At 40.0% G+C, this 16252-nt stretch overlaps 1 protein-coding gene across 3 annotated transcripts in view; it reads right to left on the bottom strand.

Moving 5' to 3' along the window:
- The window catches only part of fyco1a (FYVE and coiled-coil domain autophagy adaptor 1a), a 184700-nt gene that overhangs the window by 93376 nt on the left and 75072 nt on the right, over nt 1-16252 (bottom strand). For all 3 annotated transcript variants that reach the window (XM_060850197.1, XM_060850196.1, XM_060850198.1), the window contains one exon: nt 15254-15401. In XM_060850197.1, coding sequence (XP_060706180.1) covers nt 15254-15401 — 148 coding nt within the window. The remainder of the gene's footprint in view (nt 1-15253; nt 15402-16252) is intronic.

Here is a 16252-nt window from a genome sequence, read left to right as displayed (position 1 = left end):
GAATTCAAACCACTTTCTATCTCTCAAATCTTTGATTCAAACATTTACTTCTTTCACCTTTTTGACCCTGTGCTAATTAGCTCATGGCTCAGGTAATAATCAGGAGAGTGTTACCTTTTTTGTTTCTGCTTTTCAATTTAACCCTTAGCTACTCATATTCCCTCAGCGAACCTTTTCCCTCTTCCTACCTCTGTGGGCTATGACAACTGGATATTTCCCTTCCTACTCCAAGGTCCTCTGCAGCCTTGGTGAGATATCCTGAACCCTGGAACCAGGCAGGCAACACAGCCTTCGGAACTCTCTATTCTGGTCACAGAAAACAGCGACTGTGCTCCGAACTGTTCCTAACTGTGACGGCATTTCTCTTTTCTGCCCTGAGCTGAATGGCTCCCTGTACCATGGTCAGTTTGCTCATCCTCCCAACAGTGCCTGCTCTTTTTTTCCCCACAGGGAGCAAGAACCACCAACCTATTGGACAAGGTCAAGGGTTGAGGCACCTGCAGTGCTACCTGCTGGATCCCTCCACCTGCCTCACTCAGAGTCTCATCCTCCAATCCCTGACCACTGACCGACTTCAAAGTAGTTAATCTAAGGAATGTAAACTGCCTTTTCAAATACAGCATCCAAGTAACTCCTCCCCCTCCCTGCTGTATCAAAGTGTTTGACATTCGAACTCCAGCTCATCAGCTCTGAACTGGAGTTCCTCAAGCAACTAAGACTTACCACGATGTGGTTACTATGAACCACAATGGAGTCAACCAGTGCCCACGTCATGCAGGTACAACACATCACCTGACACTGCATCTCTTGTATATTTAATTCATTTTCATTTTTTTAAAAGAATTTCTTACAGGTCTTAAATTTTGTAATATGTAAAATATTTCTCCCATTTACCTTTAGGACAGAATATTCTGGGCTTGTCTAAAGATTTTGGAAGGGTGGGATGGGGAACTTAACTTGGTGGGAGGCAAAACTCAGATTCCCACAGTGAGTTAAAGTTTTGCTTTAAAAGTTGAGTCATCTTTCCTGACCATCTGATGTGCATTCATTAGCTTGACGTGAATACCTATTAACAGTCTAGCCTGTTGGAAATATATTCAAATGCCCAGTTTTGTAACCCAAACTGGGAAGCATGTAATCTGAACTCCAATTATATGAAGCATGTACCTGGCAAGGTGGACTTCTTTCTCCAAGACATAGGAGTGCAAACTTCTTCAGTTACTTAGCTCCTTCATATTCAAGGCCTTTCCTTGTGCAAATGCTCGCAGTGTTAGGAGTGAAGCCTCTCCATGTTGATCAGATCATGAGAACTGTCAGTCATATTCAGTCTTGCTTGTTGTTGTTAAACACTTGCAGCGTTAACAGTGAAGCTTGTCTGAGCCAACAAGCCTACCCAAGCAAGGCTAACGCCAGCAAACCGAACTGGGAAAGAGAACAAGCTGAACCCAAATGAAACTCAACTCGCAAGACCACTTTTGTGGTTTTGTCTTTTTACCATGCACATCTCTGGCAAAAAGCTATTGGATGCGCATGTTCTGTAATGTAAGGCCAGTGACATGTTCGTATATGAGTTGCTGTGTATTGTAGCTCATTTTATGTTTTAATTGTGCACCCTGGCAGATGGATGTGAGGCACTACCACTGTGGTACAGGCAACGCCCTGAGAGTGAGCTTGCTTGCTTTGCCAAACATGTAGCAATCCTTATCCAACACCGCAATTTGGAATAGCACAAAAATAAAAAGAGAGGTAGCCTTTACAGTCATAACGTGTGAAATTAGCTAATGGTATATTAGGTATAAAAACTGAGACATAATAGTGAAAGTGCAATTTTAAGCTTCACAAAATAGAAGAGGATAGTGGGAAGAGCGACTTTTTGCCTTACATGACCAAGGAAGAACAGTTCCAACCCAGAAAATACTGTGTAGTCCTGGATGATGGAGAGTGTTTTCAGCATTAGGAGGAGTTGAGCAGTAGTGATAACAGACAACTTCCAGTTTTGGTGTGGATCACCATTCCTACTGTTCCTGACTTAATGCAATTAAAATTTTTTTCAGTGGCATTTTTAAGAACACTGTCTCCTTTAAGCAATGGTAATTAGCCATTGGATTGGGTACAGTGATTAGTCACAGTTAAATATTGACAAGGGACCTGTGACTGGTGTCAGGTTTAGGAGGTGGGCTTAAAACTGGTTTCAACTCTCAGGCACCGAATATAGTTCACTGTTCTACTGGAATGATTATTGTATTGACCTTTGTTGTGGCACAGTGACATTTTGTGCCAGGAAGTATTGCTGATTGGTTACATGCAGCACATTAAATTGTAGCAAAAAAAATGTTTTGTGAAAATAAATGTACATATGCCAGCAATGCATAGTATGAATGAGTGCATTATTACAGTTTTAGTGATTTTCTAACTTCATATTTTCTTCTGGAGTTGATGATTACAGGCAGACCTAGTCATAAATGATTGACCTAGTTTGTGTGCATACTACAACTAGAAAAAAACAGCATCTTCGGAAGTATCATAATTTTATAGGGAACTGAGAAAAGTGATGTTTCAAAGACAATGATAGCGAATTGTATTGCAAATGAGATAATTCTCTTTTCTATTGGAAAAATCAATTTCACTTTAAGAGGAATCCAAACTTCTTGGAAACCTTACCAAGGAAGTACTGTTTCAAATGAGAATTCCTATCCTACTAAGAATATTGCCATGCTCTTGCTCCTTTCCTTCAATACCAGCCTGTATTTACCTGTAACAGTATGAGAACTTGTCTTTATATTTGGATCAGTGTAGTTTGTATTTTTGAAAAGCTGTTTGCAAATATGATTCTTGTTTCCATGGTACCATAATTAAGTGGTGTCAAGTACATTTACCAATGGTACCAATTCTTTGTCACTGCATTAGCAAAATATTTGCGCTCTCCTGAAGTTTTTAAAAGTGCATTCTCAGGAGGTAAGCTGGCGAGACAAGCTTTTAAGCATGCCTCTGGTTTGGGGAATGCTTTGAGGTTGAAAGAGGTCATCAAATTTTAATTGTAAAATGAGTAATAGTTCTGAGAAATGGTTCAGAAAGTTTGTGGTTAAACAGCAGAAGTGCCCTTTTTCAATTTTTGCAAAAATGTTTAAAGTTTGGTTCTCCTTGTTTGAGAAAGATCCTTAAAACCCATTGAATAAGTAAGTGCCCAGCAAGTTCTTTTGGGTGGGATAATACCTTGTAGAGAACTAGCTCCTCTGATGTCCTATTCTCCTTCCTTGTTCTTCACCCATCTCTGTTAAAATTTAAGAACAGGCATTGGTTTGTTCAACCTCTGACTTCTTTGCTGTTTGGAGCAAATAATTTCCTCTCCTTTTAGAAGCAGTTTGAGTGAAATGCAAGTGGAAAGGAAACGTGAACGAAACAATAACCTGCCTTTATGTTCTCTGGTTGGGTGGGCAGAGACAGATAAGGTCCCATCTTTGCAAGCCTGACCCTAAAAGATGAGGCTGAGAATGTTGAATTTTTATTGTGGGGTGGTGGGGCTCCCTGGGAGTAGGGGCTGGGTGACTGCAGAACATTGAAATTCCTTCAATTGCTATTAGGAAAGCAAACATTTTACTCAAAAAGTTTTTTAATGTAGTACCAGGCATACCTGAAAATGTGGTATCATCTCAGTGAAGTTACCAAACAGGACTTGTATGCCAACTGGCAAATGATAGACCCAAATGATGCCACAGACAACAGCTCTGGTCTAAGCTCTGCAGCGCTGCCAGTTCCAGTCATGAATGATGGTGGACAATTAAGCAACTCACTGGAGAAGGAAGCTCCACAAATATCCCCATCCTCAATGGTGGAAGAGCCCAGCATATCAATATAAAAGACAAGGATGAAGTGTTCACTGCACTCTTCAGCCAGAAGTGCCAAGAGCCATCTCAGCCTCCTCCAAGATGCCAGACTTCATCCAGTTCAATTCGCTCCAAGTGATATCAAGAAATGGTTGGAGGCACAGATACTGCAAAGGATGTAGGTGCTGATAATGTTCAGCAACAGTACTGAAGACTTGTGCTCCAGAACCTGCTGCTTCCCTATTTAAGCTATAAAAAACATAGCTACAAAACTGACAGCAGTACAGAACACGAAAAATGTCCTGTACACAATAAACAGGCAAATCCACCCAGCCAATTACCACCTCATCAGTCTATGCTCGACCATTAGTAAAGCGATAGAAAATCTCACCATCATTGGGATATGGTTGGAATATCACCTTGGACCTAAACATGACACCTTGCTTGTGAATATTTGGTTAGCCGCAGACAGTTGGTGAGGAGAGGGATGGAAATGGTGGTTAAATAATAGGAGTTTGTAGCAGAAACAAAGACAATGGATTCAATCTTCCCAGTTTTTATGTTGGAGAAATGGATGAGTTAGCAGTAGAATTGCCGTGAAAGTGGCATCTCATGCTCGTATAATGAATTTAATTCTAATCTACGGTTGATGTGATGTGGAGCGCGTGGCATATACATATGCAGGGCTATGTTGTGTGATAGCCAGATAATGTTGCAAATTATAAGGCAAACCCCAGAGGAAACCTACCCAAGCACTGGATCAATTTAGGATGCAACACCCTGAATAAGGCAGCACCTCATCGTAAATAACATTTAAGTTTGGGGCGATGAACCTACTGTAGGTTATTTTTGCTCTTGACATTGCTACATATTGAAGTAAGTCTGGTATGGTCTAGAACTCCAGACCCACAACAATGCTTTTAACTCTTCATTTGGCTTCTGAATTAGCTTAACAGGCGATTGGATGTGGATACATTTGTAGTCAGGGTGGTTTTACTGAACCACGACTCACTGAGCTGGTCAAGCCATAAAGAATATCTCTCCAAACTAGGTTTGGAGCAGATAGTAAGAGAACCAAGAGAAGAAGCTCCTTGACTTTGCTCTTTTTGAACAGATTCATCTGTCCATGATAGTGTTGTTAGCAGTGACCACCATATAGTCCTTGTGAAATCTTGACTTTACACTGAGGATACTTTCCATTGTGTTGTGTGGCACCATCATCAAGTAAATAGATCCAGACCAGGTGTATCAGCTTGTAACCAGGCATCCATGAGCCGCTGAGAGCCATCAGCAAGAGCGGAGTTGTAATTCACCACAGTCTGTAATCCTGTAGTTCAAAAAAAATGTCTCACTCTAGCATTACCATCTGGTCAAGGATTAAATCCATTTCAATGGGGAGTGTAGATGTGCAAGTCAGGAGAGACTCATTTGGTGACGTGACGAGACAGGATTACGTGCTTGCTAAATATCAGAGACCACTAATTTCCTCCTTCAGTTCACTGAGTTTAGTTGGGATTTACCCTAAAATACCCTCAAAGTATTTTGTGGACACTTAACCTGTACAGTTTATATGTAACACAATTTATAATTACTTTTGCATGTGTGTTATAGGCTGCTTTGCCTCATTAACATACAGTATTTGAAAAATGTCTATATTCTTCCTTTCGTTTGCATTGTTGGTGCCAATATGAAAGAAGTGTGTCTTCTTTCATAATATACATCAATACAACTGGGATATATGTTTTTCGATGGTTGCTAAATCAAATCCATGTGTGCTCCACCTAGCATTCTGTGAGCAATACTAGCTGCACTGCAATGGTTCGAGAAGAAAGGTCACCCATCATGTGAGGGTAAATGGAATAGGTAGTAATTGCAGACTTGCCAACATTCTCCCTGTACCAAAAATCATTAAATAAAGATGAGGTAGTGAGAGCACAGAAGCTGGTTTAAGTTACTTGTTTTTCTGCCTTGTGCCCAGCGCATGGCAGTCACAGGTACTGAGTTGAATATGGCAGGTCTTCAATGATTTGCAGAATGTATTTATTAAGTATCCAAATAATCGACAATCATTTTTGTTCTGTTCAATTAGTAAAACTTCATAGCACACCTTCTACTGAATTAACTATCATCAAAATCTAAATGATGACTATTAATCATCACCGTGGGCGGAACAGTGGCACAGTGGTTAGCACTGCTGCCTCAAAGCGACAGAGACCCGGGTTCAATTTCCGCCTTAGGCGATTCTGTGTCGAGTTTGCACATTCTCCCCGTGTCTACATGGGTTTCCTCCGGGTGCTCTGGTTTCCTCCCACAATCCAAAAAATGTGCAGGTTAGTGAATTGGCCAGGCTAAATTGCCCGTTGTGTTAGGTGCAGGGGTAAATGTAGGGGAATGGGTCTGGGTGGGTTTACACTTCGGCGGGTTGGTGTGGACTTGTTGGGCCGAAGGGCCTGTTTCCACACTAAGTAATCTGTAAATGATTTACTCTTTTTATGCTTGCTATGTCTTTCGGGTCTTTTTTAAAAACTATTAACACCTTAATCAAGATGTATATCTCTGTTGTTGGCAACGCAATGTGTGACCTTAAATTTCCCTTACCTCATTTTCTTTTGTTTTTGTCACACCTTTTGGCACTGTTACTCAGCAGTGTGAAACAGTGAACTGGATTCTAATGCATTGGGAACACGGTTTGGAAGAATAGGGTAAAATAAAACCAAGAACTGTGGATGCTGGAGATCTGAAACAAAAACAGAAATTGCTGGCGAAACTCAGCATCTGGTGAAGAGTCACTAGACTTGATTCATTGGTTCTGCTTTCTCAGCACAGATGCTGCCAGGCCTGCTGAATTTTGCCAGCAATTTGTGTTAATTTCAGAGTTCCATTAGGTTCTTGAACAATCACATACTCCAAAAACACATGCAGCCTGTCCTTTGGTGGCTTTTTAACCAACTACTTTATTATCCAGTTCACTGACCAATTAGCTTCAACAGGCATGATGATGATCTTCGTCATATAATTTCAACATCAATTAAAGGGACAGTCTGAACATGTAATTGACCGATCTGGAATTGGGAGTGTAACAAAAAGAATTAACAAAATGAAATCCTGACATTCAGAGTCTAAACCTCACTTGAGTCATGCTGCCATGGGTGGCTTGGTAAGGCACATAAGTGTGCAAAAACGGCATGAATATGCACAAGGAGATAGTCTTCCCTACTGACAGGAGAAAGAAACTTCCAGGTGGAGAAAAGAAGGCTTAGCTGGAGATTCACTGTAAGGTCTGCACTATGGTGTGGTGCTTTGTTCATGGATTCAATTCTAAAAATCAACTTAAAGTCTTGCACAGGAGGTGTGAGATGAGTCCAGTTGCACATTCACCTTAACTGTGTGTGTCACAATAAACCTCTCCTTCTGCAATCTCAAACCTGCTGTAACACATCATTCATCACAGAAACCAACCTCGTAGTTTCTTCAATTTCTCATTGTTTTCTCACATCTCCATCTGTCTATCCAAGTCTGATGCACACCTTAATGCATCTCTTGCCCTTGGTCACCCTCAACAATTGCGTTCTATCCATCCGTACTACACAGGCCGTTACTCCAATTCATAGGTCTCTTCTGCCTTGCAAGAGTAGAGAGCACAGACCATGATGGAGAGGCAGAGAACTTGGGGACGATACAATGGCTCAGTAGCCAATACTGTTGTCTCATAGCGCCAGGGTCCCAGGTTCAATTCCAGCCTCGGGCAACTGAGTGGAGTTTGCACATTCTCCCCATGTCTGCATTGGTTTCCACCAGGTGCTCCAACTTCCTCTCACAGTCCAAAGATGTGCAAGTTAGGTGGATTGGCCAGGCTAAATTGCCATGTAGTGCACAGGAATGTGTAGGCTGTGTGGGTTAGCCATGGGAAATGCAGAATTACAAGGATAGAGGGAAGGTGGGTCTGGGTGGGATGCTCTTCGGAGGGTCACTGTGAACTCAGTGAGCCAATGGCCTGCTTCCACACTGTAGGGATTCTATAAATCAGCGACTACAGAGGAGGCAGCATGAGGCATCAGTGACATGCTTGGCTATCAGAGATGGGGAAATGTGACACTCTGGGTAATCTAGTGCCAAAAGTGAAAGCCAGTCACATTACTTGCAATACTCTGACATCAATAAGTCAAACATGATCACGTACAAAATGATCACATAAAGCATGTTGCAAGTTTTAATTTATGTTTTTAATCTCCCATTGCAGGCTTCCTGCAGGAAAGGGCTGTTCAGGAGAACAGTTCCACAGATAATATATTTTCTGCAGATATACAATCTCGGGACATATGCAGACCCTAGCTCTGAGATACACACGGTAGTGGGACAAGCAGGGCAGAGAGCAGATGTTGGAGACAGGGACAGCAGTGGCAAATCAACGTCAGTCATCTACTTTTTTTTTAGATTAGATTACTTACAGTGTGGAAACAGGCCCTTCGGCCCAACAAGTCCACACCGACCCGCCGAAGCGCAACCCACCCATACCCCTACATTTACCCCTTACCTAATACTACGGACAATTTAGCATGGCCAATTCACCTGACCTGCACATCTTTGGACTGTGGGAGGAAACCAGAGCACCCGGAGGAAACCCATGCCGACACGGGGAGAACGTGCAAACTCCACACAGTCAGTCGCCTGAGCGTCATTGCAGCACACTTCAGACTCTATTCAGCTAGATGCAGATGACATACCACAGGGGTGGGGAGTTGCTGCTGTTGATGAACGGGATACCTCTGGAACAGGAGAAAAAATTGCAATGTGGCGATGCCTTTGTCCATAGAAAGAATGGCCTACCTGATTGATGCATCAAACCTGGTAATTAAACAAGTGCATCTGGGCCTTCACCGCTCATACATTGGAATATCGTTTCCATAAATTAATTTTTTCATTAACTTCTATAAAGCCCGGCTTCCAGTTCTATTGTAATGAACAACTAAGGTAGTTTCTTGTTTTCTACATTACTGCTTCAAGGATTCCAAAAGAACTATACAATCAGTCCACCTTCTCTCTATCACTGAGAACCTTCCGAATGTGTATACTTGCTCATTACAATCCAAACCCTCTGTCTCCTCAATCTGATTGTTCTTTCTGGTATCCTTTCAATAGCTGCTATAGGTCGGAGCTAGACTTCCACTCTCAACCAACCTAGCCACAGACATAACAAGTCACTGAATTTAAAAATCCTTGCTCTGTATAAAACACCATACATGCATGGCCTGTAAATTGCATTGGGATTTTATCGAGAGCAATTTGAGGTGGGGAAAAGTACTTCTTCTTGCAGAATAGATTTATTTGCAGAACACTAACTTCTGGTCACTGCACTGCAAAATACAAGGCATTGAGACATTTTTAGAGTTTAATCAGATTATCACTGCTGTAGAATGGGCTTTAGAAAATTGAAATCTAAATAGAATGTATAAAAGAATTGTTACAGATTCATATTTCAATATTAAGACAGAAAACTAGGATAAAAATAAACTAGTGAAAACACATTTAAAACAAAGGAGCTGATCTCTTCAGCAAATAATGAGGGACAATGCAATTCATGCTGTTGGAAGTAATACAGGAACATTGGGACAGGAGTAGGCCATTCAGCCCCTCAGTCTTTAGCCCATTTCTCCCTTTTGTAGCTTCGCTGTGATGATACTGTGGCTTTGAGATATAGTTTGTCCTGGTTTTTTTATGAAGAAACTTTGACACAGAGGTATCGAATAGTCTGCTCAAAGCTAACAGTTTGGGAAGCCATGGGCTGTTTTTTAAAAGATGCAACAGTAGAAACAGCCTGAATGGGTGTGGTCAGGCTTCCATAGAATCAGGATTTTAGTTTTGGCTTTCAGTTGTTGCTGGGGTCTTGGTGCTGGATGTAGAAGGTCTTATTCCTCTCTCTGTTATATCTAAAAGCTGGGGTTCTCTTCCTGCTGCTAGAATTGCACAAGAGACATGCCATTTTACTTAATTTACCTGTGCCAAGGGCGTGTTTATGGGATGTTATACTATTGAAACAGTTAATTAGTGGTGTGTGTGTGTGTGTGTGTGTGTGTGTGTATATATATATATATATAAAATTTTGCTAAACATTTTGATAGTGTTGCAGTTAAGCAAGTTCTTTTCTTTTTCTTTTGTCTGTGTTTTAACTGAAGTGTATAAAATGTGTTTTGACTAAAGCCGAATTGTTTGACCAATCAAATTGCATCTGGAATGCAAGGTCTTTAAAATTAGAAGTTGGGGACTAGGCTATTTTCTTAATCGGTTTTGAGGGGTTTGAACTGGTCCTTAACAAAAATGTATATATCTCCGGTTAAAAATTTGCAACTGATTTTGCATCCACTGTCATTTGTGGAAGAGAATTCCAAACGTCTACCACTCTTTGTATAAGTACTTCCTTATATCCCTTCAGAACAGGTTAGACCTATACTTTGCCCTTTGGTTCTAGAATCCCCAACTAGTGGAAATAGTTCATCTACTTGTCATTCCCTGTCAATATCTTGGAGACTTCAATCAGATCACCCCTTAACCTTGTAAATTTGAAAGAAAACTGGCCTAACTACTATAATCACTGCTCAAACTTAACCTCTGAAGTACAGGTATCATTCTTACAAACCTACATGCAGTTCCCCTCAAGGCCAATGTATCCAGAAATCCAGAATAAACTATTACATATGGCTAATGTCTAAAGCAAAGCAAAGTGTTTTCCACCAATTTTTGAATCGCTTTTATTTTGCTTTCTGTCTTTTCATCCACTCTTTTTTCTTCCAAATGTTTCTGTTTTCTCACTGTATCATGCATTTCAGTTTATACTGGTCATAGCTTCTGTCTCATACTTTAATTTTGTCTTTACCTTTGGACTAATTCAGATGCAGATTAAACACTTTCTGCAAGAAATGTAACACTTTGAGATACAATGTGAGTAATTTGAGTCATCATCTAACAATAATTTACATTGCCTTTCTTTATGTCAGCTATTTGTTCAGTTCTTCATAGAGTCATAGAGTTGTACAGCATGGAAACAGACCCTTCGGTCCAACCTGTCCATGCCGACCAACTATCCCAACCCAATCTAGTCCCACCTGGCAGCACCTGGCCCATATCCCTCCAAACCCTTCCCATTCATATAGCCATCCAGATGTCTTTTAAATGTTGCAATTGTACTAGCCTCCACCACTTCCTCTGGCAGCTCATTCCATACACGTACTACCCTCTGCGTGAAAAAGTTGCCTCTTAGATCTCTTTTATATCTTTCCCCTCTTACCTTAAATCTGTGCCCTCTAGTTCTGGACTCCATGATCCCAGGGAAAAGACTTTGTCTATTTATCCTATCCATGCCCCGCATGATTTTATAAACCTCTATAAGGTCACCCCTCAGCCTCTGATGCTCCAGGGAAAAAACAGTCCTAAACTATTCAACCTCTCCTTATAGCTCATACCATCCAACCCTGGCCACATCCTTGTAAATCTTTTCTGAACCCTTTCAAGTTTCACAACATCTTCCTGATAGGAAGAAGACCAGAATACGTAAATTATATGTTTAGGAATGTCTGCAAATTTAGAAAGCAAGCACAAACAAGAAATTAATTACTAGAGTACAGGTAATAAGATTTCACAGCTCACATACCTGAGAGAGAGTCATAAATTGTTCTTTTAGTAGGTCATGCACCACTAAAATGTACATACGTGCGCATATATTAGGGCTGTCAGCTTGGTTGACGAGATAGCTAGCATGAAGTTCAGAGTAATGCTACTAGTGTGGAGTTGATTTCCATTCCAACTGAGTTGGACTTGGGGCCTGCTTTCCCCTACATCTGAGAGTGGAAGACAATCATTGGCAAATAAACTGCCAAGAAAAATGTTGCACACTAATGAATCCAAATGCATAAATTTATACAATTATATTATTACAATGAAATAATTATATGCATACCATTATTGTCTTTCCAACCTGTAAATTGTTATGGTATGACCAAAGCGACATTTGAATGATTATTGATTAATGTGAATTTGCCTCCACAGTATTAAATGATATATCTTACAATGTTCTCTAATTCAGGCCATCGACAAGTTTGCTTTTCAAATAATCACACATGCATAGCTGTACAAAAAAATTAAAAGCCCTATTAACAAATCAGCCAATAAAATGATTATGCACCATTGTTGCATACTTGCCTGCAACTCCACTTTTACATACTGCTCAAGATGCATATTAGAGGAGAGACCATTTGTAATATCAAAACTAATGGGTACATCACTATTTGTAAGTTATCAGATCTAACCTGGGTTTCTAAGGCAGCCATAAATTCCGTTGAAGGATCACTGTGGTATATCGCTGAAGCTTCTAACAAACACATCTGACATGTCCTTTGAAGCCTGGTCTGTTTTTAATTCATCACTGTCTGTCTGTGCTAACTACAGAGTTACAGGGAGTAGGAAGTGGGACCCCTGAAGAATGTTGAAAAGCACCCTTTGATTGCAGAATATCTTCTGTTCTGTAGGAGGATCACTGGACCCGAAATTCTGCTTTCTTTCCACAGATGTTGCCAGATTTGTTAAGCTTTACAGCAATTTCCATTTTTTCCTATGAAGAGTATATTAGCTCAGTTACGTCTGCAGGTAACAAAGATATGGACGGTGGGGGTGGTGGGGGTGGGGGGGTGGTTTGAACACCAAAGAGCTAAGGTAAGCATGGAAACAGATGGATTTAAGCAGTTTTAATGACTGCACAGTTGTGCAGTTGAAAGCCCAGCTTGAAGTTAAATGTGACACAAGGCTATGTGACACTATATCCAGAAAACTGTCTAATTGCTTCTTATCCAGCTGCAGCATCAATAACTGTGGTGCCCTCAAGGATCTATCCTTGGCTCGTTTCTATTTGTCATGTGACCCTCAGTGATACTGTCTAAAGGATGGTATCAGTTTTCAAAAGGATGTGAATAATCTCGGTCAGGCAAACAGAGATACACAAGCATTTACTTCAATGTAATATTTGTCGCACTGAAACCACAATCTTCGATCTCCGCTACAAACTCTGTGCCCTAGCCAAAAATTCTGTTCCTCTCCCTGGCAAATGACTAAGACCGTGCCAGACCTTGTGTCACATTTAACTTCAAGCTGGCTTTCAACCACATAACTTTTTGGTCATTAAGACTGCTTATTTCCATCATCTATCTCCATGCTTGCCTTAGCACTTCTAATGTTTAAACCACCCCCCACATCTTAGTTACCTGCAGATGTAACTGAGTTAACACACTCTTTATGGGCAACAAAAATAGGAATTGCTGGAAAAACTCAACATGTCTGGCAGGATCTGTTGAAAGAAAGCTCAATTTCAGATCCACTGACCCTTCTTCAGAACAGAAGATATTGCGCATTCAAAGGGTGTTCTTCAACACTTTTCAGGGTTCCGCATCCTACTCCTTGTAACCTCTGTAGTTAGCATAGACAGTGATGAACTAAAAACAGAACAGGCTTCAAAATAGAGAGTTTTGAGAAGATTTGTAGCTCAGATTGAGGTTCTGGATGTAGGCCTGCTCCCTAAGCTGGAAGGTTCATTTCCAGACATTTTGTCACCCTATTAGGTAACATCTTTAGTGGGCCTCAGGCGAAGCACTGTATATGATTCCTGCTTTCTATTTATATGTTTGGGTTTCTTTGGGTTGGTAATGTCATTTCCTGTTCTTTTTCTCCGGTTCCAGCTCAGGTTTAGAATCGGAACAACCACATCAAGTTAGACCCCATCTACCACCCCCTGAGAAAAGGAACAGGAAATGACATCCCCATAGTAATGACATCATCAACCCAAAGAAACCCAAACATATAAATAGAAAGGAGAAATCATGTACAGCGTTTCACCTGAGGCCCACTGAAGACGTTACTTAGTAGGGTGACAAAACGTCTGGAAATGAACCTTCCAGCTCAGCGAGCAAACCTACATCCAGGATTCAAAATACACAACAGCTGCACCAAGAACTGAAAATACACAGCAATCAAAACACTGGAGTTTTATTAGAGCACCTTCATTCAGAACTTGCATGTCACAGACATTAATAATGGGGATTTGATGATATGTCACAGTATCAAGCTCCATTTTATGTCTCCACAAAAAGTATGTTACTCCTTATTTTTGTCCATCTTATCTATCTTCCATTACTAACCACACAAACAGAGCATTTTAAAAAGTTACAAGAACCATTTAAATTATTTTTTTGATTAAAACTCACAGAACATTTTTCTCCAAAACACAGTTGTACAGTATTAAATAATCACATTTCTTGAAGTCTGATATTGCAATCCTACACATGTTTAGAATTTTAGGCTCCCAATCTGAACCTGCCTACTTAAAATACTATCTTTATGCAGGGTTTCAAGTAATTATTTAATTGATTTGATTCTAGAATGAAGTGAAAAGGTTAGCAAAGTTTTTTTTGGTCAGTCTTATGATGCCACTGAAACTACGCTAAAACATTCAATGTCTTACTTGGAATTAATTTACAATTTGTAATGCGGTGAACAACATATTCCCTATTTACTTGTGCACCACTAAACTTTAGTACATTTGTTTCTGTAGATACAAAAACACAATATTATCCTTTTATGTCTTTTACTTACTTTCACTTAATTCAATTTCCAAACAGTTATCACCTGGCTTTCTGACAATAAGAAAATTCTTGGTCTGTTATATGTCATGTTTACATTGTCTACCCTTTTTAGAATTCATTATTTTCCACTCAAAACACCTTAAACATTGCTAAAAGGAACTTATATAGTATGAGAAGGGGACACAGATTTATTGGGTTATCATTGGCATGGATATGGAGCAAGAATGGTCAATCTATAAGTTCTAGCTTTTAAACATCTATTATTTTAGTTTTACACCTGCCTATTACACCTTTCATACAAACAAAATGAGTATACTTCCTGCTAAATGGTTGGAAATTTTTAATTGCTATTTGTCCTCATTGCAAACCAGAATGCCAAGAGACAAGCCGATTAAAAAGCACAAGGTAAAAGAAATGACTAGATGGAAAACAGAGCACTCGGAAGGAAAGAAAAAATTATTCTGTCCCAGGACAACGCATTAATCTGCTGTGGAAAAGACAGTTCACCCTTTACAGCCACAATAGACAATACGCAATACAGAAATGACAAATACTCTAGACGCAGTCTGACATCCCCCAGGATGGGGTGTTGAAAGTTTATATTGTTATTAACTAATGCAAATAATGTTAGTGCACACTTCCTCTTAGGTCTAAGATAATAAGCCAGGTTTACTTACCACTACAATGTAATCCTTTACTTACTTCTAAGGTAGTTTTTAAAAAAATAAATACTCAGGCACCATTATATCATCACAAGATTGTGGTTTCACATGAAAGCCATAGCTTTTCTGTAAAGCATTTACTCACGGAGAATGAACGATTGGCATTGTTGATTCCGACTGGGTAGCTAGAAGCTGGTTCCCCAATTCCAAAGAATAATCATTATCATCAATTTCATTCAGCTCTTCATCTGTAATTATGTCAAAAGTTGCATCGTCTGGTTTGGTTAAACTTTCTGAAAGAGCCAAAATTGGAATAGCCCACTGACTTACAGGTGAAACAGATAAATCACATACAGAATGAGATAATAGGAGGTAAAATAAACTAAGTTAAGCCATTAAATCTATTCCTTTCATTGAATGACATGGAACTTGACTTCACTTGAATAAACTTCAAAAGAAAAGTTCTAAGCAATTCATTCCCTGTGGAGAAAATAACAATGGATGATGTTTTCTACCTAGGTGGCAAACTGTCATCAAATGGGCATACTGAGCCAGTCACACTAAGGGGAAGCAAAGAAACACAGCAGCTTCAATAGTGAATCCCAATGAAACCACAGATTTCGTACATTTGCATCTTTCAACACTTTTGCCTGAATTTAAAATCTCAACCTTGCTCAAAGATGACATCAATAGGCTTGAACAATTGATACAAGCTTTCACAGTGGAAGTTGGTAACTAGTTGGCAGTACAGATGTAAACCATGAGTACTATACTTGACAAGATTGACAACATCACTGGTAGTCACCTCTGGGCATGAAAGAAAACAATTTCTCTGAACTTACTCTATTCTATTAAACAGTTCTTGAATTTTAAACACTTCAATTAGATCATTCTTTATCTTACAGATTCCAGGGAATACAAATCTTGTCAACACACTCTGTCCTCTGAAATTAACACTTCCCCAATATCATTCTGGTGAATCAAAATTGCACACCCACCATGGTCTGCAGATCATTCCTGAGATTACATTCAGGCATAACTTGCCCTGCACAACGTAACAGAAGTTCCAGCAGCAGGCATCAGCGGTGAGAGAAGGCAGGGAGCAGAGGAGCTCAAACTATTGTGCTCGGATCTCTGGCAGTGG

Source organism: Hemiscyllium ocellatum, chromosome 34, assembly GCF_020745735.1.
Source record: "Hemiscyllium ocellatum isolate sHemOce1 chromosome 34, sHemOce1.pat.X.cur, whole genome shotgun sequence".
Classification (NCBI taxonomy): domain Eukaryota; kingdom Metazoa; phylum Chordata; class Chondrichthyes; order Orectolobiformes; family Hemiscylliidae; genus Hemiscyllium; species Hemiscyllium ocellatum.
This window is presented reverse-complemented; position numbering and strand designations above follow the sequence as displayed.